At 45.2% G+C, this 27,026-nt stretch overlaps 1 protein-coding gene and 1 non-coding gene across 4 annotated transcripts in view; both read right to left on the reverse strand.

Moving 5' to 3' along the window:
• Positions 1 to 486: 486 nt before the first annotated feature.
• Positions 487 to 27,026, reverse strand: part of NUP214 (nucleoporin 214) — an 84,882-nt gene continuing 58,342 nt past the window's right edge. For 2 of the 3 annotated variants that reach the window (XM_043916575.1, XM_043916573.1), the window contains exons 30-36: positions 25,351 to 25,421; positions 12,599 to 12,755; positions 8,086 to 8,238; positions 4,048 to 4,219; positions 2,126 to 2,265; positions 1,245 to 1,269; positions 487 to 747 (exon numbers count right to left, since the gene is read on the reverse strand). In XM_043916575.1, coding sequence (XP_043772510.1) covers positions 714 to 747; positions 1,245 to 1,269; positions 2,126 to 2,265; positions 4,048 to 4,219; positions 8,086 to 8,238; positions 12,599 to 12,755; positions 25,351 to 25,421 — 752 coding nt within the window. In that variant the 3' untranslated portion in view covers positions 487 to 713. The remainder of the gene's footprint in view (positions 748 to 1,244; positions 1,270 to 2,125; positions 2,266 to 4,047; positions 4,220 to 8,085; positions 8,239 to 12,598; positions 12,756 to 25,350; positions 25,422 to 27,026) is intronic. The other variant, XM_043916574.1, reaches the window with a different exon arrangement.
• LOC122704175 lies at positions 21,886 to 22,019 on the reverse strand. Its single transcript, XR_006343789.1, has one exon. It is a non-coding gene; the product is annotated as a small nucleolar RNA SNORA48 (small nucleolar RNA).

Below are 27,026 nucleotides of genomic sequence, written 5' to 3' on the forward strand. Positions count from 1 at the left end.
CATGAGAATCATTTGTGGGACGCTCAGCGCCCAGGACCAAGTCAGGAAGAGGAGCTGAGGGCTTCCCAGGGCAGCGTGCTGCCATCGCAGGCCCTGCCCGCCTCCACGCTCCTCACAGCCGCCCACGCTCTGAGGGGCTCATGCCGCTTCCGAGACTCGGCTAAAGCCCACGTCGGTGAGCTTCTTTCCCTCCAACTAGTCGCCACGCTGGCACCTCGAGGGGCCTGATGCCCAGCAGCAGAAAGGAGTGAAGAAGAGACAGCAAGTCACGGCCTCAGAAAGGTGCTGGCTAGCACGCGACCTCTTCCGTCTGGGGGGCTGTCTGGGAGAAGTGCCAGCCTGGCCACAGCCCGCGCCAGACCCTTTTGGAGGCTGCCTCTGCAGGGAGATGCTGCTGGCTGCGGCAGGCGGTGCAGGCTCTTCAGAGCCCAGAAATGGGGGACCTCTCTCCCTGGCTGTGAACGGAAGAGGCCCATACACATTCCGTGTAGATACAGACTGAACATTTAATAGCAGGGGGTACAACCAACACAACACACAGCGCAGAACGAGCAGTCAGGCATCTCTGGAGTTTGGTTTCTGCTGTTTCTTTTGGGGGGGGGGGTGTATTACAATGAGAACATCCAGTCCAGAGGACTGCTGCAGGGTTCCTCAGAGAAGGGGAGCCAAGAACGCACCGGGTCGCAGGAATGGAAAGGAATGCCAACACCCACTCAGCTTCTCCAGCCACCAAAGCCCTGGACGGACCTGCAAGGAAGTGCCGGGAGAGGAGGTCAGCTCCTGCTCCAGGAAGGGCTCTGGAGCTCATGCAACTGCCTGTGTTCAAAGAGCAGGACCCGGAACTGCCGGTGTCAGGCACTTCTGCACAGATGCAGAGCGAGAGGACAGGAAACCAGGACGTGGGGACGGGCTCGGAGCCCAGGGGGCTTCTGGGAGTGAACAGGGAGATACGGAAAAGCATCTCTCGGGTTCTGCCTTCCAGGCTCTGCTCAGCAGAAGGCATCGTCCTCTCTCTCACACATGGCCCGGGAGAAGGCCAGGCCTGGAACCTCCGGCCACATGCCTACTGAGAGCAGCAAGTCCACAGACCCCAAAACCTGCTGCTGAAATGCCGTTTCCAGGACAAGAGTTTAAACAGGAAAAGTAGATACCAAACTGTACAAGGAGACCAAAACTACTCTTTTCACATACTGCAGATGCCTCCACCCTTATTTAATGACTCAAAACTGAAGAGGGATACTTACGAGTTAGAAGATCCAAAGGTGAATCCTGAAAAAGAGGAAAAGGGTGCAGTTAGAACACAGACACCTGAAAGACAAAGGTGGTCTCCAGGGCGCCTTGGGCCCCTCCCTGTGTCTCTACAGCAAGCCCTCCTCCCGCAAGACACAGGCCTGGGAGGGGGCGGGGGCAGGACGGGGCGTGGCCTGCTGGCTGTTTCAGGGTCTGTCCCACCTCCACTGTGGCCAGCAGAGGGTCTCACTGTTGCTGATGCCACACAAACTCATTTCATCAAGAAAACGTGCTTTTCCTACTTTCTCCATCCACTTGCGCTCTCTTCTCCTTGAGGCCAGAGCAGCAAGACACTCGCTCGGTCTGAGGGTCAGCCCTGCTGCTCACTGTCTAGCCCTTTGAGCAAACCGGCCCCTTGCGGTTTCTATGTCATTTGTAAAATAATAACAATACCTAACTTTTGCATCTTGTAAGTGTGCTGCAAAGACACCTACTATCTGAAGAAGTAGGGTGTCAAACAAATGAAAGACATTTTGTAAAGTCTCTACCTCTTATTTTTACTTTCTTCTCTATCTTATCTTTTGAGTCTTCTGGTTTAGTCTTTTAAGTCAAGGTCTAGTTAGAATGGCTATCTTTTGGGGTCCTCAAATCTTGAGAGAAAAGTCAAGTCAGCCATTTCTTTATTTGGTGAGAAACAGCACAGTGTTACAAGTCTAACTAAAACCTAAAAAAAACACTGCGTCTTTCCAGTACTTTCAGCTTTTCAAGTACCAGACTGAATAGCCAGGTAAAATCACTCGTTCTTGGAGGGTCAGGGTAGGGACGAGGGTTGTCAGACATTTACTGAGGGAACGAAAGGAGAGACCACAGTGAAGAGAGTGGTCGGGCTGCCCACCTCCTCCGCCTGATCCGAAGCCAGAGAATCCCCCGCTCTGGCTCCCAAACCCAGCAGACTGCTGGGACAGTGATCCGAAAGTCGGTGCGTTCTGACTGGCGAGGGTGCCAAACGACGTGGTGTTGCTGCTGCTCCCGAACCTGGGTCCCGGTGAGAACGGAGACTGCGGTTAGCGCGGCCACGTGGTCACTCTGCTGCCCGACAGCCTCGGCCCCCCTCCTGGGTCTCAGGATGCGCGACATACGTGATTCGAGCTGACGAGCTTGGTTTAAACTGGCAGCCTCTCAGAAAAAGTAGGCTAGAGCTCAGCAAACCTTTGCCTCAGCTTCATGAAGAAAAATAAAGGGCTGCAGGATGAAACCCCACTTGTCCAGTGTTTGGGTTTTCCTCCGCTATCTGGAACTTCCAGGTCACTGGTCCTGAGCTAATCTCACCCATGCCTTGGGCCTCTCATACACGGCTGTGGGAAGCCCTCGGGTGTCAGCCGGGGTCAGAGACAGACTCACGGCGGGGACCTGAAGAAAGGTGATGGGCTCCTTCGGAGATGTCACACCAAAACTGGTGCTTGGCTCTGCTGGACAACTCAGAACTAACCAGCCAGTCAGGATTTATGTGGGAGAGCCCCTGGCCAGGGCAGAACCTCATACTTTTTTTTGCTAGCAAAAGAAAATAGCTGGTTTCAAATAAATAAATAAAAACATCAAGATTCCCAGTCAACCACAAACCTTCCGGCAACTTTGCAATATCATGTGCTGGGCGGTTACTGCAGAAAACAGTATCTGTCAGAACCTGCCAGAAAACTGATTTAAGTCGACCCCAACTCTCCTTTCAAAGCTTTCCTTAACTTAGGATTTCCTGACTTCCTGGGAGCAACTTAAGAGACCCATCAGTCTCTATATGAAATCCAACAAGCAATGTATCAACTCGCTCACTTTCCTTGAAACTTGCCAGCATGTCCGCACTGGCCTCTTTCATGGAGAGGTGAGGAGGGTGTGAGGAAGGGGTCCATTTGAGTTTACTTTCATGACAAAGACGCTCCCTCCTCGTCAGCACTCATCCCATGTGCCCTGACAGTTCTCCCAAATGGCCCCCGGCCCCACCCCCCAGCTCTGTACTGTTAGAGTCCCGAGCCAGGGTTGAGGGCTGTGAAAGGCCCAGCAGACAGTAACTGCAGACATCTATACTTCCTTCGAATGAGACACTTTGTAGTCATCACCACATATATTTTACTGGGATTCTGTGATGTGGTGAAGGCTATTTTCTCCTTGGGGTTTTGGTAACCAGACTGAATTTTTGGGGCCCTCTGAAGCAAATCTCTACTATGGCATTTTCAAGTGAGGACATACACCAAGCAGCAGGAGCAGCCTTGGAGGCAGAGTGGTCATGGAGACTGCAATGTGTCCAGGGCCCAGATGGTGCCTGCAGAAGCTGGCCCAGGGGACTGTGGACTGAAGTCCTACGCTGGGGGTCTTCAGTGGAGCAGGGGACTTAATCTAAGGAGCTGTCTGCTCAGGGACAACAATTGCAAGAGGAAAGAATTTGGTAAAAACTGTTCATTCAGAATTTCCTAACAGAAGTCACCACACGAGGGGCAATCTTGCAGTAAAGCAGCCAAGGGGAGACTGTTTTTCTGCCTTTAACCAATCCTTTAGCTCTGCTAGGAGAACAGGGATCTGCCAGCCACCTATCGGGGGACAGGAACATGGCTCACATCCGGCAAGTACTGGACAGAGTCTGGCCTTTCCCTGCAGAGAACAGGAATCCTGGAGTGACTGGTTTGTGGGTTTTGAGGGATGGAATTTCAGCTTGGTCAAGAAAAGGGGAAACAGAAGAATTTTCTTTTCAAACCAGGAGTACTGGGCCCCAGAGCCTCTGCGGACCCGAGCCTGGGGGCCTCCTCTGGCCTCTCCCGGGGGGCTTACCCGAATCCTCCCGCGCTGGCGGCAGCAGTACCCTCTCCGAACACTTTGCCTCCCGTCGAGCCCAGAGGGCTTGTAAAGGCTGGGGCTGAACCGAATGCTGGCACCCCTCCAAACCCAGGGGATCCCCCAAAAGTAGGAGGGCTGCCAAACACTGGAGCAGCACCGAAGCCACCTGAGCAAAACAGAGGCAAACAAACAGAAACAGAGAGATAGAAAGAAAGGAGGAGACAGGAAGAGAAGACAGTGAGTGGTGAGAGACCAAATCAAAAGAGGGAGAAGGAGAAAGGGGAGAACACGTTAGAACCTCACATTCAAAGAGTCATAGCCGAGGGCAACACCCCTTCTATCAGCAAGACAGTAAACCCAAACCCAACCAAACCGCCACCCCTCCATTGCCAGCAGAAGGGTCTGGGCTCCGCGTAGGAGCACACCTTGGAGTTCTAAGAACCCAAGAGACTTCCTGTTTGTCTGTGAGCTCCCCGGGCCTTCCCAGAGGCAAGCTGGAGTTGTCAGCTCCATGTTTCGTGAGATCCAACTGCCAGGAAGAACCAGCTCGGCCACGTCAGACCCCTACATGGCCCCCCTGCCATGTTTTGAGACTTTTCACTGAAAAGTCACGCTCAAGAGATTCAATCCCTACCCAGTTGTCAAAGTGGTCAGAGTTTATTACTTATCATCACATAGGCAAGGTCTCTAGCTTCACAGAAACACGAATTAGGGGCTCACGGCCCACCCTCAGGGAGGACCTGTGAGCCGGGTTCCGAGGAGACGCAGCGCCGCGGGGCGCTGGCGCTTGGCCAGGCGCTCGTTACTTATTTACAGCCTGATGCCTCTCCGTCTCTCTCAGGAGTCTCCCTCCCTGCACAGAAGAGTTAACAAAAAGCTCTCTCTGCAGTCAGGAACTACTCCTCAATAAAAAAGGCACACTGCGTTTCTTGTCTGGAGGACGGCTGCTGCATGAATGAGACAGAACCCTCCCTCAGCAGGCGAGGCGAGCCCCGAGTCTCCCAGCCCGCGGGCAGGCTCCCAGCGCTGCTGCTCACGTGGACACAGGCCCGCGGCGGCGGCACCCACGCAGGTGGCCACACAGGAAGGGCCAGGTGTGCCCGGGGCGCCTCCCCCGACTGGTAGATGCCTGTTAGACGGCGAGACAGAAGGCCCTTGCCTGACTGTTCCTCCTGCCCCTGAGGATGATTCCCAAACCCCAAGACTCTGCTGACATCGTTCTAGGACGTTAGCAGAGACACTCGCTAAGCGTCTATTGAACAGAACACAGCAAAACGGTACAAGAGGTGTGCTCTGAGGGGTAGTGTTTCTCGCAGTGACTGTCAGCCTAGGAGCTCCATGCTGAAGGGAGGAATGGTGGCCCAGGCCAAGCCAGGAGGCAACCGGACCAGGGAGACGGGGCCCTCATTCTCGGCTCGTCGGAAAGTGAATCCCGGTGTTAGAGGGATGACCCAGTCCCTCTTATCAGCAAGAGCAAACGCTGGATATGGAAAGCTGGCAGCTGAACGCCTCAGTCAGCTCAGCTCTGTGGTTCAGTCGTTTGCTCATTCACCAGAACAGCAGGAGCACAACTGAGAAGGTGATTTCTGTGCGGGCTCACGTCTGGGTCTACAGTCTGTATTTTAAAACCTCGAGTGAAATTCCAAGCCATGATAATGGAGCCTGCTGGGTTACAAATATAACAGACTGGAAAAAAAAGTGCTAAAAAACCCTTGCAGTTGAATTATTTAAGACTGATCACGGATCTGGTTACACTTTCTTCCTGGACACACAGACCTTCACCTAGTACTTTGTACTCAATATTGTTCAGAGTTCTTGGTGGAAGGTGAGTGAAAAACGAGAAGTCACAATGATACAGAAAGTACACTAGATGGAGAGAGATTACACATGTACACACAATGTCCCAAAACAACGGATCCACGTCACAGCTAGAATGACAGAAGAGAATGGTGACCCGGGCTTCACTGTTGGAGACGGACAACTCACTCCTGATGCTGAGGGTTCCAATTTTATTAGCTGCTTACATTTTCATGATTTTCTTCTCCAGAAGAGATAGAAATTTAGTACTCAATAAGATATCCAATTTACTGAGGGCCTTCCATGTGCCAGCTGCTGTTCACCAGTTTCAATCCTCCCTGTAAACCTGGGACCCTGACTTCACAGGTGAGGACACTGAGGCTCAGAGAAGATGCCCCATGTCTAGACTAAGCCACTGGTGAGCGGCAGAGCTTGGATGGGAACAAGGACAGGGTGACCACAAGACCACCCAGCACCTCACCACCATGTGCCACCCTGCCCCCTCCACTGCCACCAAAGCCAGTAACTCTGGCGGCAGAACAGTGGAGCGGACCCAGTGGACTGGGGCAGCAGGAGGCCACTGTCAGTCTGTCCCACTTCCTGTCCTCTGTTCAAGTCATCTCCAGTGGTGTTATTTTTTATTGCAACTGTACTCAAGTGAGGAGGGCTGCTTCTGGAATTTTTCAGAGACCCACCCAAACCCACAATCTGAAATTCCTGGAGTCCTCAATTAAGGTGGTTCCATGGGGCAAGTCATCAAATAGGAAAAATCAGTCTGAAGACTGGGTGGATGCATTTTCTCTCAGACTGAAAAAATAAAAGGGTCAAGTTCTCAACTCAACTGAGATGTGACCCCAGGATAAGGAAAAACAGAAGACATAAGAGTTGAAGAAAACATGATCAGGTTCCTCAAAGATAAATTAAAAGGTCTTGATGATTAATAAACTAAACTATCTTAGTCAAGTACTATTTGCCCTGTTAACTGGGACCAAAAGCTTTGCAGCCCTTTTGTTTTTAAAACACTCACTGCAGGAAGTGTTTTAAAAAATCACTCAAAGCAGCAAAATGCAGCTGTGGTGCTCATTCCTACTCACTTCAGATTCCAGGAGAGAGCATCAAAAGCTAGCAAAGACTAGCCTACGCTAAGCATGGGTCTGAGTAAAGGTGCCCAGAGCATTAGGAAACCGCAACTTCGGTTCTGAAAGGTGGGATTCCAGGTGCTAATTCGGGGCAGCCACGCTCCCGTCAGAGGCATCCAGGCAGCCTTGGGGAGGGTCCTTCCCCTGCGATCCCCACACAGAGTCCCCAACATCCCCCCAACCTGGGGGAAGCATCCTGCCTGCTCACCTGTGGGGCATTTGCTTTAATGAACTGCTTTCTCAGCAGGTTAAGGCTCCCTACCCTCAAAAATCTTTTCACACAATTATCCACACAACGAGGGCAGGTATGTAGCCCCTCTGTAGATCTCAGAGACAGAAAGAGGATAGAGGGGGCAGCTGACAGAGACGAAGGATTTTTTTTTTTGCAGGTAAATATATACTGTTCTTTAAAATCTTTAATTGCAAGTATAATGATACATGATTATAAAAAAAAGCCACACAGTTTATAACTATACATTTTAAAAGTGATGCTGGGATAAAAAGTAGTATTGTAATGTTCTTTATTCCTAGGTAGGTATATTCCAAAAGTGAAAATTAATTGTGTTATATCATTATGCTATGAAAACTGTACACATACAAGAGCAGGTGATATAGTTATGTGATTATACTTGATAAAAAGTTTTTAAAAAAAAGGTGACTTGGGAAGGACAAAATGATATAGACATAAGAAATCACATGGATCATCTGTCTTACCCATCACAGGTAATGGGCACCCAAGCAAATATGACTCAGGATGCTTTCTTGTTTACGTTTCAAGTTACAGTCTTATAGGCTCCCTTCTTTGGCTGTTAAATGCAACTGTAAATATCTACAATGTTTTCTTCCCTACGAAGACACTAAACTCTGTTAAGGGCTGCATGACATGCATTCTGTGCTTAATATGTCTCAGGAGACAGAGAACAGTGTCGGGAATGTAGCAGATGCTCAATGAAGAGAATGAATTTGGCAGAAAAGTATCTTCATCCACACTCCAGTCACCTCCCTCGAGAACCACCCTGCAAAGCTCTGCTCCCAGAAGTCTATACACATTAAATACACGTGTAACAGTAAGCATAGCAAACAGGCAGAGCAGTACCTGTTTTATTCGGAGTGGAAAACCCAAAGCCTTGGGAGGCCACGCTTCCTCCTCCAGAGCTGAAAGTGCCAGCAGGCTTCTGGTCTCCAAAGGATGAGCTGGCAAATCCGCCAAATGTCTTGGCTCCACTGTTTCCGAACAGGTTAGAGGTATCTGAAGAGATGAAGAACATGCATGAGGGAGGTCAGAGGGAGAAAGATGTCCTTACATACTCCTCAAAACAGAGAAGGAAGAACTCTCACTAGGCATTTGGGGAGAAGGGAGTGACAAAGAAGTCTAGGATCCAAGGATGCTGGGTGGCAGTGAAACAGAAACCTCCTTTGATGTGTGTGTATCTTCATGACAAGTTTGTAATCATTCCAGTGCCCAGGCTCAAGATTTCCTGATATGATGTTACAGGCACAAAACAAAGGGAGGCAACAGGTTCCAAGGAAGGGCTCTTCTGCAGAAATGCACCTGTGAGCCCCCAAGTAGCAGGTGTGTCCAACAGAGGGCCCACCCTGCGGCCACACAAGACTCAGCTTCTGAAGAACGGGGCTGGTGTTCATGGATCTCTTCACATGAAGACCAACTTCAAATTGTGTCAAAACTAGAGAAAACAAAGTTAGAGTGAATGCAAACTGAGCATACTGACTTCCAATTCTACTCTTACATGCCTGCCATTGCCGGATCTGCACAGAGAATGCAGATGGAATAAGAAAGATCCCGCTGCTCCTCCTCCTGATTGGATGGAAGCTCGGGATGTTCTGAAGAACCTAAGAGGCCAGCAGGACTTCCAGTCTGACTTCCTCTTTCTAAGAGGTTCAGACTAAGCCCTTGACCTTTTAGATGCTTATCTGGTGGGTCACTCCCTCACTGACTGTGGAGTGTGGGTTCAGGAGTGTAGGTCACTCCTACACACTGACTTGGCTCCAAGAATTAAAGGAAAAAAGGAATTGAGCTCCTAAAAATCAAGATGGGTGTCAAGTTTTTTGTATAGGTAATGCAAATCTGACAGGCAACATATAAACCGCCAAAGTCATAAACATGGAAGCTCCTGGGGAGTACAGACAGCATGCTACAAACAGGAATTTTTCTTCAACCCTTTACTGGGAGGAGTGGGGAGGGATGACTCACATTTCCCCATCCTGTTGTGATGGGTGTTTTATTACAATGAGTTTGCACACACAGTAAGGCAGCAAACCACTCTCTTTAAAGAGGATCACTGCCCAGACACAGGCACGGACAGGAGGCTGCAATGACATACTCTGGGTGTGTATGGACAGCTGACTGCATGTCACCAAGAGAGATGTACAGACACCTGCACGGGCCAGACAGGTGCTCACAGTGAGGGTGACGGATGGGAGAAGCGTGGAGGGTAACTCCCCAAGACGAGCTGTCTGAAGAGGGGGTCCACCACTAACCTGTCAAGCTCAGGGCCTCTCTTCTCGCTCTGCTGCCAATCAAACCCCAGTGTGAGATGCAACTCTGTTAATACTTCCGGTTTCAATGCTCTTGATCCACAATCCAGCAAGTGCAGAGCCTCATCTCAGGGACCCAACCATTTCTAATTTCATGCGCCAGTAACACAGAGCCCCAGACTATGGTGTGGTCACCTGCTCTGTAAAACTATTGCTGGCAGTCTAAGAGCTTGGCTGTGAGCATGTCAGACACTGACAGCATGCATGGGTAGCAAATTCCTTTTCATCAACATCATATATGGTCCTAGGGGACTACGTATCCCCTAGGGAGCCTGCAAAATGCCCTCTTGAGCAGTCTGATCCCTTCCTGATCCAAGGTGACTGAAGGTTACATTAGATCCCTTCAATGGTGGTGCGTCTGACACTGGAAACAAAAACCAAGCTTCTCAGCCATTCCTTTCATTTGGTATTTCAAGAAGAGAGGGCTGCGATTTTTTACTTTGTTAGTGCTAGCAAGGCAAAAATTCCAAATAGCAAATGAATTCAAGTGCAAGATTAGAGGCTAGATCTCCTCTTGGAGAAACCAGAAATACAGAGGTGAAATGATTTTACTGGGACTGTGTTGGAAGATCTGAATTCCGGGGAGGTCAGAAAATATTTACAAGCCTTTGGGCTTCTTTATCCCTTTATCTCTTTAAGACTCCTTGGTCTTTAGGATGTTCAAAGATATTACAGTGGGATAAATGAGTGGTGCAGTCAGCCTTGGCTTAGAAAACCTAATAACTGACAGGAAAGGACTAAGCCTTCCTGAGTCACGGTTTCCTCACACAAAATTCACATGGCCCCAGGGGTTACCTGTATCTTTGGTAGAGTCTCCTGGGAAGAAAGAGAGAAGAAACCTTTGCAGTGTGAGCTTCAGGATACAGAACGCTCCAGCACCAAGCACCAGTCATGTCCCTAGCTTGTCTTTTGAGATCACTGCATAGTTCCAATTATTTTTCAGGGCTAAAGGCAGCCCGGGGTCTAAATGCCCCCAAGGGAGCTGGGGGCCACCCAATCTGTGCTCCGATATCTATCTGCAGGGGAGCGTGGTCAATGAATGCCATGTGAAGCAAGCATGAGGGCCACCAGACAAGGTGCACGGGGAGAAGTTCCATTCCATGGCAAGGCTGGAAGATCTCAGGGGGGCAATACAGTGGATCGGAGCTCTACACACACGCCTGGATGAAACCCTCCTTACACTACTTAATGGCTGTTACCTCTGGAAGCCCACACCCTCTCTCTGAACCTACAACTTGATTGGTAAAAGGGGGACGGCCACATCTAAAACTGATGACACCATTCTAATGGCAGAAAGCAAAGAAGAACTAAAGAGCTTGATGAGGAACTAAAGTCCTCTTGATGAAGGTGAAAGAGGAGAGTGAAAAAGCTGGCTTAAAACTCAACATTCAAAAAAGTAAGATCATGGCATCTGATTCCATCACTTCATGACAAAGAGATGAGGAAAAAATGGAAACAGTGACAGACTTTATTTTCTTGGGCTCCAAGATCACTGTGGACGGTGACTGCAGCCATGAAATTAAAGACACTTGAACAATAAAAGATGCTGCTCCTTGGAAGAAAAGCTATGACAAACCTAGACAGCATATTAAAAAGCAGAGATATCATTTTGCCGACAAAAGTTCCATATAGTCAAAGCTATGGATTTTCCAGTAGGTCCGGTACAGATGTGAGAGTTGGACCATAAAGAAGGCTGAGTGCCGAAGAACTGATGCTTTCAAACTGTGGTGCTGGAGAAGACTCTTCAGAGTTCTTTAGACAGCAAGGAGATCAAACCAGTCAATTCTAAAGGAGATCAACCCTACAGTTTTCAAAAACTGTTACTAAACTCGAGTTCTAAGATCCCTTTGTTTTAGGTTCTAAATTCCTACCAGCAGAACAAAAATTTCTGATTATGTAATTTTGCAAGTTTAAAGGTGTGTGTATCTTCACTATAATCTTTCCTTACATATGACTAGATAAACAGTGACATCAAAATAACTGATCTGTGAATACATGAGTCTCAGGAAAGACTTTGTTTGCTTGTAACTACATGAGCCTGACTATCAAGGAAACCTCGGTCCTGTCTGCAGAACGTCAGCGCTCGATGCACTCTTGTTGTTCAGTTGCTCAGTCACGTCTGACACGTGTCTGGCTCCTTGCGGCCCCATGGACTGCAGCACACCAGGCTCCCTTGTCCTTCACCAGCTCCCTGACTTCGCTCAACCTCATGTCCATTGAGTCAGTGATGATATCTAACCATCTCATCCTCTGTCGTCCCCTTCTCCTCTTGCCCTCAATCTTTCCCAGCATCAGGGTCTTTTCCAATGAGTGATCATGTAGTGATCATGTAATGATCACACAGATGAGAGAAGCTTCTGGTGGCACATATTTAATGAGAGAAGCTAAGATCAAGATTGACAGGTGCCTGACTTCCCAACTCAGTCTCCGTCAGCAGCACGATAAATTTTTTTTAGAAGATTTAAACAAATTTCTTTCATTTCCAATCACGAATAGACAGATCAACAAGGAATTAGCTAAAGAAGAAAGTGCCAGCACAAAGATACAGCTTCATTTGAAAATAAGACAAAAATGTAAGAGCTGAGAAATAATGATGGCTTCAACTTTTGTGTGACATTTCTCTACAGTAGCTGCATTTTAAAGCAAATTCAAAGCAAGTCCGACACAAATGAAAATCCAGATGCTCCTCCGAGCACACCCAGCCTGTTCGGCTGCTCTCTTTTATGCTTGTCTGCTTGCATTCATTTCAAGTCATCTCAATCCTAAGAAACAGAGCAATTTGGGCCTTGGGAGAGACGATGGGAGTAGTTCAGTGCATAGATCCTCTCTCCCTGCAGCTCGGATGTCTTTTCATGGTTATGTAGGACATCTCATTAAAAACCCCAAAATAAAAAACAAAATCAAAACAGACCACACTGCTCTGGGGGAGAGATTTTAAATGGGCCTTCTAGACCTTTCCTCCCTTGCCACACTTGTCACTGAAGCTCTGATACTGCCAGGAGGATGACAGTGACATCAGGGGACCCAGAGACCAGGAAAGTTTCTGAACTTACTTGGGGTAGCTGTGGACCCAAAGCCCCCGCTGGCCGAGCTGAACGGGTTTTTGTTGGCTGCGTCCTGGCTGGGTTTTCCTCCGAGGCCGCTGAAGAAGCCTCCCCCTCTTCCAGCGTTTCCAGACCCAAACACGCTGCCGCTGGAAGAGGACGACTGCTAGAAGACAAAAGGGACAGGAAGCCAGGGAGGATGAGAGGTCACGGTAAAATGGCAGGCCCTGTCCACAGAGAGCAGGCGCTTACAGCCTCGCAGAAGGAACGAGGGAGGGAACGCTGATTAGTGCTGGTGCAGACGTTCTAACGGCCAGAGAGGAAGCTGAACGCTGGATGGGAACGCTCCCTACAATCATATGTTCTCAAGTTATTCTACCTTGCCAGTTCTCTGAAAACATCACTCATAGTAGGTGGGAGCCCGAACAGTTCACCTGCCCTGCTTCCTGGGGCAGGGAAACCCAACCCTCGGGAGCTCCCCCAAATGTGAAAGTTTAAACACATTTCTAGGTTATGATGGGCACCACTTATTTTCATTCATCCTGTGTTTGACAGAACTCATCAGCAACCGACTATCAGTGATTTACACTCTTTTCTCCCAATTTGCGCACTTTTATTTCATAATGACTTTCCCAGTGCTGCAAAAATAAGCTTAAATTAGCTCCATTGTTGAAATGATGACCACAGCTGAATTCTGTCCAAGTCTGCAAATCTCACACTCTGAGGGTGCTGCTAACGTTGGGCGCATGCTGACACAAAGCTGGATCCAGTACCACACCTACTTCTGTTGAGGAACTGGTTCTTTAGGGAAGACGGGTGCTAGATTTGAGGGGCCATTAATATTAGTTAGATATGTTATCTCGCTGGTTGATAATGTAGAATACAATGGGCCATTAGAGATGGGTTGCTGTGTATAGGAACCTAACAGGAGCCCCCTTCTTGGGGGGTGGGTAGGTGGAGAGGTGAAGTCCCTCTTCTGCAAGATGGGGAAAATAAATTACTCACCTCCAAACACTGAGTGAAATAAATAAGCTAGAAATGCAGTGCCCTTTAGAAAAGTGCCTCAAATGTAGCTGACATGCTCAAAATTGGTTGTGGGTATTTTAAAACGACCAACAAACTGAGCACTTTCTCTGGGCTAGGCACTTTTCTAAGGTCTTTGTAAGTAATTATTTAATCCCCCAAAGAAGTCAAACCTCTAGCGGGTGGTCCCTGAGACATCCTCCCAGTGTGCCCCTGCTCTAGGGGGACGCAGTGACTGCCCTCGGTCTGAACCCCAACCAAGACTGGACCACAGGACAGCTTCACCAACGTGCTGCTCCCCTGTGATCCATGTTCACACAGTAGCTAGAATAACACTTGAAAACAGCAGTCAAATCACTTCACTCCTGCTTACAAATTCTGAAAAGAAACTACATGCTTTGGTCCTGCCCATCTCTCAGCACCATCCTTTACCCCCGCCTTCTTTTGTGCCTTGAACAGCACAGGCTCCTTTTTACCTGAGGGCAACCTACCTGCCTGTTTCTCCCCTCCTCACCAGCCCCACCCCCGCCCCTTTAAACTTCTTTAAAAACAACAGAAACTGTTTACTACACCCATTTAATGACGACTGATTTTTAAAGCTTGGAATGAAACCCAATCATAAGAGCACAGGCTTTGATAACTACTGAACTGACTTCCAAAGGAACGAAGACATGACCAATATGCATGTGTGCGGAAAATAGAAAACACCAGGTTTCTCAGCTGACTTCCATGGATCCAGCTGAAACAGGAAAACTGCCAAAAGACAGACCTTTTTTGCCCTACAGAAAAAACAAAAACAAAAAGCCCCACAAACCCCAGGAACTTCAGATGGTTCAATCTATTTTTAAAAATATGATTTAAAAAATAACGGATATCTGTAGAAATGAGTAGAAGCGGGTAACACTTCACTGAAGTGAATGTGAACTGACAGTTAAACTACATCCTCAGAAGTGGGTTAGTATCCCATTCATTTTAATTACAATAAATAACAATAGTTTTAAAAACTTTAAATTATGGAAGATCTCAAAAGTACATATGGAGGGGCATAATGAACCCACGTACTCACCACCTAGCTTCACCCATGACCCACAGCCAGCTAAGCATCACCTACAGCCCCATGTTCTGCCCCTGATCCTTGATCAGTATGAAGGAGACATCTTATCATTTCATCCACTGTGTAAAGCTCCAAAACAGAAACCGTAACAAACTTACCACATCCAAAAAACTAACAGTACATTTACATCATTAAAGGGAGTCAGTGTTCAAGATACAGAATTAAAAAATTGCCAAAAACCCTGAGAATCTCATCCGGCCTCCAGACCCAAGCACCATTTCACAGGAAGGAACAAGTTACTCAGAAGCTACACCACAGGGATGTAATCAGAACAGGAGTGTGGCGATTTTAACAGGACCAACAACCTGCTGTGTTCAACAGCTGTATTATGAGGAAAAAGAAAAGGACAGACATGGAAGGGCAATCAAAGACCCTGAAGAGACGTATCAACCAGTCTCAGTGAGTGAACCTGACTTGATCCTAAATCAAAGATACAAATGTAAAAAGAGATATTTATGAGACTTTCTCAGAAAGGCATTTCCAGACTATCGGACCTAAATAAGCTTCCCTGAACACTACCGCATCATCCTGCTTGTTCTCTTCATAACTCTTTTTGCTTTGTTTTTTTATTTTTTGGCCACGCCACACAGCATGTGGGATCTTAGTTCCCCAACCAGGGGCTGAACCTCCACCCTCTGCATAGGAAGCATGGAGCCTTAACCACTGGACTCCCAGAGAAGTTCCTCTCCTCACAGTATGTAAAATTATCTGAAATTAATAAATTTAATAAGTAATAAAATTATCAGTCTTAAAGACTGATCCCCCCACTTCCCATCAAATGTAAGCTCTGTGGACATAGCCGCTTTTGTCTGTCTTACTCATTACTGAATTCCTGCATGAATGTTAATTTTCCCAGCCCTGGTTCTCTATTGCCATTTTAACGACACTGAATCTTTCAATCCACAAATACAGGATGCCCTTCCATTTATTCCGATCACTTTTTATTTCTTGAAACAATGTTTTCTTGTATTCAGAGTATGTTTTGTGCTTCTGTCTATTTCTGAGTACTTCACTCCTTTTTATGATACTGGAAATAGAATTGTTTTCTTAATTTCAACTTCATTTTTGGATGGTGTGTTGCAAATGTATATAAATACAATTAAAATTTTATACATTGACCTTGCATCCTACAAACCTGCTGGACTGATTTATTAGTTCTAGTAGTCCTTTAGTGGATTCCTTTGGGTTTTCTATATATATGATATTATCTGAACATATATAGTCTTACTTCTTCCTTTCCACTCTGGATACCTTTCTTTCATTTTCTTGCCTAACTTACCTGGCTAGAATCAACATATGCTTCTGATGTCCATCCATGTGGCTGCAGGCATTGTCCTTCCCTTTTTACTGCTGAGTAGTATTCCATTGTGTGAGGATGCCAGGGTCTACTATTCCCCTAATGATGAACATCTGGGCTATCATAAAGCTGCTAGGAACATTCTGATACTAGTCTGCCTGTGAACATATATTTTCATTTCCTTTGGGTAAACACCTAGAATTGCTAACCATAAAAATTAGTGTACATTTAACTTACTGAGAAATTGCCAAATGGTTTTCCAAAGTGACCCCACCATTTTACATTCCCACCAGCACTGCATTAAGAGATCAAGTTGCTCTACATCTTGTCCACGTTTGGTCTTGCTGGTTCTTCAGTTCAGTTCAGTCGCTCAGTCTTGTCTGACTCTTTGTGACCCCATGAACTGCAGCACACCAGGCCTCCCTGTCCATCACCAACTGCCGGACTCTACCTAAACCCATGTCCATTGAGTCGGTGATGCCATCCAACCATCTCATCCTCTGTTGTTCCCTTCTCCTCCTGCCCTCAAATCTTTCCCAGCATCAGGGTCTTTTCAAATTGAGTCAGCTCTTCATATCAGGTGGCCAAAGTATTGGAGTTTCAGCTTCAACATCAGTCCTTCCAATGAACACCCAGGACTGATCTCCTTTAGGATGGACTGGTTGGATCTCCTTGCAATTCAAGGGACTCTCAAGAGTCTTCTCCAACACCACAGTTCAAAAGCATCAATTCTTTGGTGCTCAGCTTTCTTTATGGAACAACTCTCACATCCATACACGACTACTGGAAAAACCATAGCCTTGAATAGACAGACCTTTGTTTGCAAAGTAATGTCTCTGCTTTTTAATATGCTGTCTAGGTTGGTCATAACTTCTTCCAAGGAGTAAGTGTCTTTTAATTTCATGGCTGCAATCACCATCTGCAGTGACTTTGGAGCCCCCAAAAATAAAGTCAGCCACTGTTTCCCCATCTATTTGCCATGAAGTGATGGGACCAGATGCCAAGATCTTAGTTTTCTGAATGCTGAGTTTTAAGCCAACTTTTTCACTCTCCTCTTCCACTTTCATCAAGAGGATCTTTAGTTCTTCTTCACTTTCTGCCATAAGGGTGGTGTCATCTGCATATCTGAGGTTATTGATATTTCTCCCGGCTGGTTCTTAAGTTTCAGTAATTCTACAAGTATGACATAGGCTGCAGCCATGAAATTCAAAGACTGCTCCTTGGAAAGAAAGCTATGATAAACCTAGGGAGAATATTAAAGAGCAGAGACATCACCTTGCTGACAAAGGTCAATATAGTCAAAGCTATGGTTTTTCCAGTAGTCATGTATGGATGTGAGAGCTGGACCATAAAGAAGGCTGAGCACCAAAGAATTGGTGCTTTTGAATTGCGGTGCTGGAGAAGATTCTTGAGAGTCCTTTGGACAACAAGGATATCAAACCAGTCAATCCTAAAGGAATTCAACCCTGAATACTCACTGGAAAGACTAATGATGAAGCTGAAGCTTCAACACTTCGGCCACCTGATTGGTGCTAAGTGTTGATTCACTGGAAAAGACCCTGATGCTGGAAAACAGTGAGGGAAAAAGAAGGGGACATAGAGGATGAGGAGGCTGGATAGCATCACTGACTCAATGGACATGAGTTTGAGCAAATTCCAGGAGACAGTGAAGGACAGGGAAGCCTGCCGTGCTACAGTCCATGAGGTCGCAGAGAGTCAGACACATCTCAGTGACCAAACATCAACAAGCTTTTCAATTTCTTCTTTTATGGTTTGTGCTTTTTGTGTTCTAAGAAATCTCTGTCTTCCTAATGGTTTCTTCACAATGACATTATTGACATTTTTGGCCACATAATTCTTTGGAGGGCTACAGAATGTCCAGCAGCATCCCTGGTTAGATGCCTACAGCAGCATCCCCACTCATGAGGCTCAAACAAGTCTCTAGACACTGTGATTGTGAAATTCCTTTGGGGGTGGAAACAGACACCAGTTGAGCAGCACTGATTTACTCCAAGGTAGCAAACTCTTTTTGCTTTTTTGCCATGGTTGTCATACATTTAATACCTTGTTATTAACTGCACAATACTTTATTTCTCTTTATGTCATCAGTCTTTTTTTCTTTAGCTGCTTTAAAAGTTTTCTTTTTGTATTTGGTTTTCAGAAGTTTAAATGTGTTCAAGAGTGATTTTCTGATATTTACTCTGTTTCAGGGTCACAGAGTTTATTGCATTTGTGGGTTCCAGTTTTTCAACAAATAAGAAAAAGCTTGGCCACTGTCTCTTCAAAAATTTTTCTTCTCTCCCATTCTGTCTCCTCTCCTTCCGGGACTCTTGATGACATCTCGCCAAATTGCCTTACACTGGTGCACAGGTTACGGATGTTCTGTCCAATCTTTTTTTTCCGTCTCCCTAAGCTTCATCTTAGGTAATTTCTACTGACATGTTTTCAAGTCCATTGTTCTCCTGTAATATTCCCTCTGCTGTTAAACAAATCATTTTCTATTTTGGATACTGTATTGAAACTTCAGATACAGATTGACTGTTTTCGTAATTCCATTTCTCTGCTGAGATTCCTTATTCAACCATTCTTTTATTTTCCTGTAAAGACCTGAGCACAATAGTTAATATACCTGCTTGTTCCAATACGTGGATCATCTGTAGGTTATTTATTTATTTTTGCTGATTTCTAAAATATGACTGCAGGTCCCCCTTTTTGTTTTACCTCTTCATATGTTACAGAGTTTTTTTGTTTGTTAAGTACAGTGGACTTAACATAGAAGAACAGTGTTGTGGTGACTGAAGACTGCTAATATTTTCCCCAGAGAGTGAGAGACCACTCTTTCATCTCTGTCCTAAAGTGAGGAGCTAATGGTTCACAGATTTAGAATGAATTCATCCCTGGTAAGCCCAGCACGGTCTTTGCTTAGGATTTGGGTTATTTGTTGTGGATGTGCTGGAGCCTGGATCCAGGAGGCAGCTGAGTTGCAGTGTCATCCTTGGATTCAACAGGTCCGGGGGCAGGAGGCTGCAAGACTGCAAGTTCTTTCTGCTTTACTTCCTTACTCTTAGCAAAGAGTGGGAGGGGTGAATAGAGCAGTTTTACATCGAACCTGCAAGTCTTTCAGACTCGTCTTTTTTAAAGTAACTTTATCGGGATATAATGTACATACCACACAACTCACTGATTTAAAGTATAAAATTCAATGGTTATGGTATATTACATCTAACTTTTAAAAACTATGGTAAAATATATGTGACATAAAACTTACCATTTTAATAATTTTCTCATATACAGCTTAATTAATTATGTTCACAATGTTATGCAACAATTAATACTATTTCCAAAATTCTTTCATCACATAACCGAAATTCTATAACCATTAACTAACTCCCTGGTCTCTCCTTTCCTCAGGCCCTGGTAGATTCTGATCTACTTTCCAGCTCTATGGATTTACCTATTCTAAATATTTCATAAAGTGGAATCATATTTGTCTTTATATCTATGGTTTATTTTACTTAACATAATGTATTCACAATTTATCTATCTGTGATGTGATGTGAAGAACAACTTCATTCATTTTGAAGACTGAATAATATTCCATTGTACAAATATACCATATTTTGGTTATCCAATCATCTATTGACGAACACTGAGCTATTTCCATCTTTTGGCCATCGTGAATAATGCTGCAATGAGCATTGGGGAACAAGTGTCTGAGCACCACTTCTGGCTCATATGACAGAGTCGGATTATAAAGAAAGCTGAGCGCCAAAGAATTGATGCTTTTGAACTGTGGTGTTGGAGAAGACTCTTGAGAGTCCCTTGGACTGCAAGGAGATCAGTCCTGAGTGTTCACTGGAAGGACTGATGCTGAAGCTGAAATTCTTATACTTTGGCCACCTGATGCGAAGAACTGACTCATTTGAAAAGACCCTGATGTTGGGAAAGATTGAAGGTGGGAGGAGAAGAGGATGACAGAGAATGAGATGGTTGGATGGCATCATTGACTCAATGGACATGAGTTTGAGCAAACTCCGGAAGTTGGTGACGGACGGGGAGGCCTGGCGTGCTGCAGTCCGTGGGGTCGCAGAGAGTCGGACACGACGGAGCGACTGCACTGAGCTGATGACAGTTCTATGTTTAGCTTTTTGAGGAACCTGTTTTCCACAACTGCTGTGCCATTTTCTGTTTCAACCAGAAATACATGAGGGTTCCAGTATCTTCACATCTTTGTCAATGTATGTTATTCTTTGTTTTTAAATTACAGCCTTCCTAGTGGATGTGGAGTGCTATCTCATTATGGTTTTGATTTTCATTTTCCTAATGCTTCTAATATTATTGATTACCTTTTTGTGTGTTTATTGGTCATTTGTTTGCCCTCATTGTTGCCAAGATCTTCCTCTGGCTGCTTCTCCAGACAGTATACTTCCTTCAGCTAGGCCTTTCTTCCACTTTTCCAAACCCAGACCTGACATTTACTCCCAAAGGCAGCTGTACCATGAAGCTCACCTACGACTAACTCCCCTCTCTAGAAATCAATTCAACAGGCTCTCTGCCATGCTGTGACAGGCCCATGTGACAGATTATATTTTCCAAAGATGGTCACAGTAATATTTCCAGACCTAAATGCTCTTCTAGAGCAAGAGGCGAAATTTAGTCCCCTCCCCTTGAGCTTGGTGGGACTCTGTGACAGCCCTGAATAAGAAGATGCAGTATAAATGATGCTTGCAACTTCTGAGGATAGTTTCTGTATGGCTCCCTTTTTCTTGGAATAGTCTTCCTTGGAATCCAACTACCATTTTGTAAGGAAGCCCGGGCCACATAGAGAAGCCACATGTAGATGCTGTAGCCATGAGTTCCAGTTAAGGTGGGAAATAACCACCAAGCCAACCTCCAGAGAATGCTACTGCATTTGGGGGTAATTTGTTAAATAGCACTAGAGAATTCTAATACTCGTAAAACCAGTGTGATAGTCATACTAACTGGATTTTTCTTGGTATTATGAAGAAAATGAAATTCTATATCCTGGCCAGAATGTACCTTGTATCCTTAAATTCTTCTGAGAATACCCCTACTACCTGAAAACTCATTCATTTTTACAACACTCGTCTTGTGCTAGCCATAGTCTGAAGCACTGGGGATACAGCAATGACTATAACAGATAGGGGCCCTGCCATGATAGGGAAAAAAAAACTGATTTGAATTTCCAGGCTTTCCAATGGCAAACCTAGTGTCTGTGAAAGAACATGAAGTGGTGGTAGGGTGGGGGGAGTAACCAATATGGAGTTTATCACAGTATAGGCTTTAAACCTCTTGGCTCAAATTATGCCTGTGAGAGAGAGGAAAAACAGGCCTGTGAAAGTCACCCATGCAGCTCTAATGTGTTCATTTTCACAGCCATATTTCACAATGTAGTAACATTCTGTTACAGGATAATCTAAGTTCATCTGCCCAATGGTATATCCTAACCATCTGAGTTACTTCCAGTCTCTAGTTTTTGTAACACTGTATCCCAGCGCACAGATGAGTTTCTCCACAGAACAAACTGAGGAGTGGAACTGCAGGGCTTTACCCGATCATGCCAGACTATTTTCCAAGGTGACTGTGCCAACATACAACCGACTAAGAGTGTATTAAGTTCTGTTGCTTTGTGCACTTGCTGGCATTTCGTATTGCTGGGCTTTAAAATGTGTGCTGTCTTCCAGGAAGACTGTATCTCTTTGAGGTTTTAGTTTGTGTTACTAATTCAGTTGTGAATATACTTATGGTCCTCTGGCTATCCTTTTTCAAAAAATATTTTATGTCTTTTTCTAAATTGTGGTAAAATGTATATAAAACTTACCATTTTAAGCTTCCCTTCCCCTGTGTGTCCAGGGCATGCACCAGGCATGGGCACAAGCCAAAAGCCAAGCTCAGATAAACAAGGAATTGCTCTGGTGCTGGCTGGTATGAGACAGGCACCACCAACCAGATAGGGTGCACCATTTTAAGCATTTTACATGTATAATTCAGGCATTAGTATACATTCCACAAAGTTGTGTAACCAAGACTATCCTTTTTTAAGAGGTCTCTCGTCCATTTTCTATTGAGTTCACAAATCGTATGTGTGGCGAGCTCAATGAATTTTGGCATATAACTGTTTATGATGTTCAACATTTAAGACATCAAACACTGTTAGTACTTTGGGTGGCTCCCCCAGACCTCCATTTTTACATCCTAAGACTAACCACCATTCTGATTTTGTGGGTTACTTATCTAGAGTAGATACACTCGGCTTATCTGGAGTGGATACACAGGTGTTCCGTGTATCTAGTTTTGATACCAAAGTGATTCTATGAACCTTCACTCCTGCTCTGAGTGTTTCTATTATAGCTGCTCTGCTTCCTCCGGGGTACCAGCAGCCCTTCAATTTTAGCCATTCTGGTGGGGGTGCAGTTGTCTTTTTTCCTTTTGACTTGTATTGTTTATATCTGAATATGATTACTCTGTTGGTTATATAGGCTACAATTTTCCTATTTCATGGCTTGTTTTACCCTAAAATTAAGAAAGCTGTAATTTTAGTGAGGTCACATTTTCCTTCTGCCTGGAGAATATCGTTTAGAATTTCCTTCAGGTCTGCTAGGCATATAGCCTCTCAGGATCTGCCCGAAAAGTGTCTTGATTTCACTTCATTATGTACAGATGTTTTTTTGCTGGGTTCAAAAATTCTGGGTAGATAGGCTATGTCTGGCTTTCATTGCCACCGCCGAGAACTCCACCGTTAGTCCCAACTATTGCTGCCCTGAAGGGAACCTGTCTGTTTTCTGAGTGCTTTTAATATTTTATATCGGTAGTTCCACAGTTTCACTATGGCAAGTCTTAGATTCAATTTCCTTTTATACATTCTGCTTGGTATATGTTGGACTTCAGAATCTGTGGGTTACTGTTTGCTGTTGGTTTTGGAAATCTATCTTTTTCTCTTCTAATATCATACATTCTTTTTCTTCTCCTTCCGATTAAATGTACGTTAGATTTTCTGTTTTAGCGTTTTTGCTTTCTCTTTTGTATTTTCTATCTTTTATCCTCTCCATGATGGATTCCAGATAACTTAATCTGACCTTCTAGTTCAAGGGTCAGCAACCTCTAGCCCATGGGCCAGATCTAGCCTGCCATCTATTTTTATAAATAAAGCTTTATGGGAGAAGAACCATGCTCGCTCACTCATGTGCAGCCTCAGGCTGCTTTTGTGCCACAGTGGCGGAGTTGAGGAGTTGCGACAGAAGCAGTAGGTAGCTCTCAAAGTCTAAAATATTTATTATCTGGTCCTTCACAGAGAAAGTTCTCTGACCGGTGATCTAGTATATTACTATCCTCTTCTGCTGGGTCTGATCTGCTGAGTTAAAATTTTAATTGTAACAATTTTCTCGAAGTTCTATTTGTTTCTTTTTCAAAGCTGCTATGACACTTCTTGTAATTTCTGATTCTTGACTGGTATTTTCAAGTTTGTCCTTTATTTCTTTGCAACATGTAAAACACAGCTGTTTTATATTCTAGGGAGTCTTTGCAAATGTGTGTCTCATGTTTATTCTGGCTCTTGATCATAGCTCCTTATTTCCTGCTGTGACGAATTTACGTGTGGGAATCAATGTCCTTAAAAATTACTGGAGGCCTAGAGTTACTCTTCTTCAGTGTGGCCTGTGCTGCCCCACCTTGGAGACACCGCCCTCCCTGGAGCAGGTCAGGCCGCGTGTTCAGGATGAGCCTGGAGAGGTAGAGTCACAGCTGACCGTGGGGAGGGGCTCTTCCAGGCCTCCCACTTGGCGCACCCTGGTGAGTGAAGCCTGCCCCTCTGCCCTTTGGGGTTTAACAGGAAGTCCGAGTGCTCTCAGACTAGCGATGCTCTCAGGGCAGAACTGGCTTCTGTGCTCCACGCACTTCTATACAGTCCCACTTCCACTCTAATAAGGCGTGGTAAAATACCTTGTTAGCTTATAAGTGCTTTCGAATCTATGGTTTATATGGTTTATCTAGCCATTTTTAGCTGTTTTCACTGGGGAACTTGAAAATCAGAAGTTCTGTTTCTTTCTGTCAAGGATCACTGACTAGGGCAGAGCTCACCTTCTTAGGAGAAAGGTGAAAAAGAAAATCTCCTACTGAAGACTTCGAAGAAGTATATAACATGGCCACCACTTTCTCCAGCTTCTGGACAAATGTCAATTCTACCTTTAGAAAGTCAGTCATTCCCAATATGTCAGAGCATCTTTCTTTGGAAGGACTCCTCATGAAGGTACTACGATCTAAAAGCAGCATCTGCCTGCCAATGCAGGGGACAAAGGTTCAATCCCTGGTCTGGGAAGATTCCACATACCAAGGGGGTAACTAAGCTCATGGGCCACAACTACTGGGCCTGTGTGTCTAGAATCTGTGCTCCTCAGCAAGAGAAGCCATCACAGTGAGGAGCCTGTATACTGCAACTAGAGAGCAGCCCAAGAGCAGCAACAAAGACCCAGTGCAACCAAAAACAAAATAACTAATTACAAATAAATAAATAAAAGCAGTTGGATTAGGGACTTCCCTAGTGGTCCAGCAGCTAAGACTCTGCACGTCCAATGCAGGGAACCCAGGTTCGATCCCTGGTCAGGGAACTAGGTCCCGCATGCTGCAACTAAAGATCCTGCATGCCACAACTAAGATCCGAAGCAACCAAATACATAAATATTTAAAAACAAACAAACAAAAGTAAAAGCAGCTGGCTTCTATAACAGTAAATTTAACGCCTCAGGGTTCTCAGTGCTCTCATCTGTTAAATGGGGGTAATGGCAGCACTTACCTTATCCAAGCACTAATGATTTTAGGTCTATGTGTGTACATCACTAAAAACCAGGCCCAGCACACGATAACCAGTAGCTGGACAAACTGAAATAGCTCAGGTCACCAAAAGGAGCTCCTTGACTACATGTTGCTTAGCACAGGGGCCATATACAATTTCTGTTGCATATTCTTATTACTGTTTAAACAACCACTTAAAAAAAAAAGGGCCAAGGAGCAGATTTCACTTATGGGCCATAGATGCCAATCCCTGGCCTAACAATAGGCGGAAGATTGACAGAAACCAGGCAATGTGCTTTAAAGTGCTTTCCAAGAGGACTTTCAAACAAGGATCAACACTGGAGTGATTTTCTCAAATCAGAAGTGGAGACTTTTGTGCCCCCAAGGAAGCTACGGGAGGCAGAGCTTGAGAACCCCAGCACTGTTTGCTGGACACACAACACATTACATCCTATATACAGAAGCAACGCAAATGGGACTTATAGTGCTGGCCCAAATAGAGGCAAATATCCACATTACCTGGCCAAAGACTGTTCCACTGGTACTGGCTGCTTGACCAAACAAAGAACCAGTATTACTAGAACCAAAACCTATAAAATAAAAGAAAACAGAAGTTTAATTTGAATGAAACTTCTATACATCAAAGTTTTGTTTTTTGGCTTTTAAATGACATTCAGGTATGTGAAAGTACCTCAGGATAAATCATCTCACGACTAAAATCTGTTTCCCTACCAAGGAAATGGAGAAAATTACGGGCAAGTAGTTTTAAAAACCTTTTTTTTCACTGCTGAAATTTTATAACAGTTAAAAAAAAAGTCTCAAAGCTTCAGGGACTGAATCCTTGTCTCTACCAAACCCCAGGGGGTGGGGGTGAGGACTCTGAGTAGCTTTTCCCTAGACTCATAGCTGCTAAGAAGTGTTTCCAATGACTGACTTAATATCTTGAGTATGACTACTCCCCGGTTTCCTTTAATCTCAAATGCCAGATTCTTTCAGAGCTGTTTATCTTCCTTCTAGGTGGTATAACATGGTTGAGGTGCTGGGTTGAACGGGGCCTGGGAAGCCAGGCAGAACTATACACTGTAACAGAAGAGCCCCAGACCAGGAGCTGGATGGCGAGAGCTCACTCTTCGTTTCTGCTATCGGTGCAGGCCGGGGAGCTCGGCAGGTCCCAGTGCCTCACCCACAGCTAGAGGGGGCTGTGCAGGCCTCTCTCCTCCTAGTTACCACAGCAAGGGAGAGTTTTTCAGAGGTTCTCGGTTGTACTGAAATAGTTTTGATTGTAGACAAGGATTCTCAAGTTTTGACTGCAGAACAAAAGATGCGCTAGAGATAGGGTTAAATATCCTATTCTCTTTTAAGAGCCACAAGGCCTTCTCTCTGCCTGTTCTTTAGACCAACTGTCACACTTCCCATCACTCAAACAGGCTGACCAGCCTCTGACAAGGCATCAGGTGGGTCTCAAAACTATCTCGCATCACTGTGTCTTGCATCCATTCTTGTAGTGGAACATAGTGGGAGTTCAGCAAATAGTTATTGAAGACAGGAAGGAATAGACTTCCTAATAAATTATGAGCCAGCTTCAAATAAGTTATCATCAACGGAATGAACTAGCAGTTATTTGTAACCCTGACCACCAAGAAATCAATGCCCTTTGATTCCCCTTACCCACTGAGCCTGACTGCTAAAGAAATGCCTTTTATAAGATAACCACGGAGAAAGGAAGATTAGAAAAGATTTTGGGAGTGTCCCATCTATTGGTTTTTGGAGTAAAAGCAGCTGCTAAGATGGGGCATGCAATAGTGAGGATTGTGTTTTACTTTAAAAAACTGTAAAACTTAAAAGATTTTAAAAAAAATTATACTGAAAATAGAAAAAAAAAACCCCCAACTTTTCAAATGTCACTTCTTGCTCTTCCAGGATGCAAGATGGTGTCAGAAGACAATGAAACAATGGGCTAGGGTGAGGAGCTCTGGAGTCTAGGTCTGGTTCCACCACTGGCACCGACAGACATTAGATCAGTCATCTCCAGGCTTGACAGTTATGGACATAATGACCTCTAAAACACCTTCCAAATTTAACATTTCATACTCATGAGTCATTCATTACTTGCTATGACTTTAAACTTGTTTTTCTCCCCCATGAAATTGGCACTCTGGTGGAGAACTTGCTGAGAAGCAAGACTGGAGCCACAG

This window comes from Cervus elaphus, chromosome 11, assembly GCF_910594005.1.
Source record: "Cervus elaphus chromosome 11, mCerEla1.1, whole genome shotgun sequence".
Lineage (NCBI taxonomy): Eukaryota > Metazoa > Chordata > Mammalia > Artiodactyla > Cervidae > Cervus > Cervus elaphus.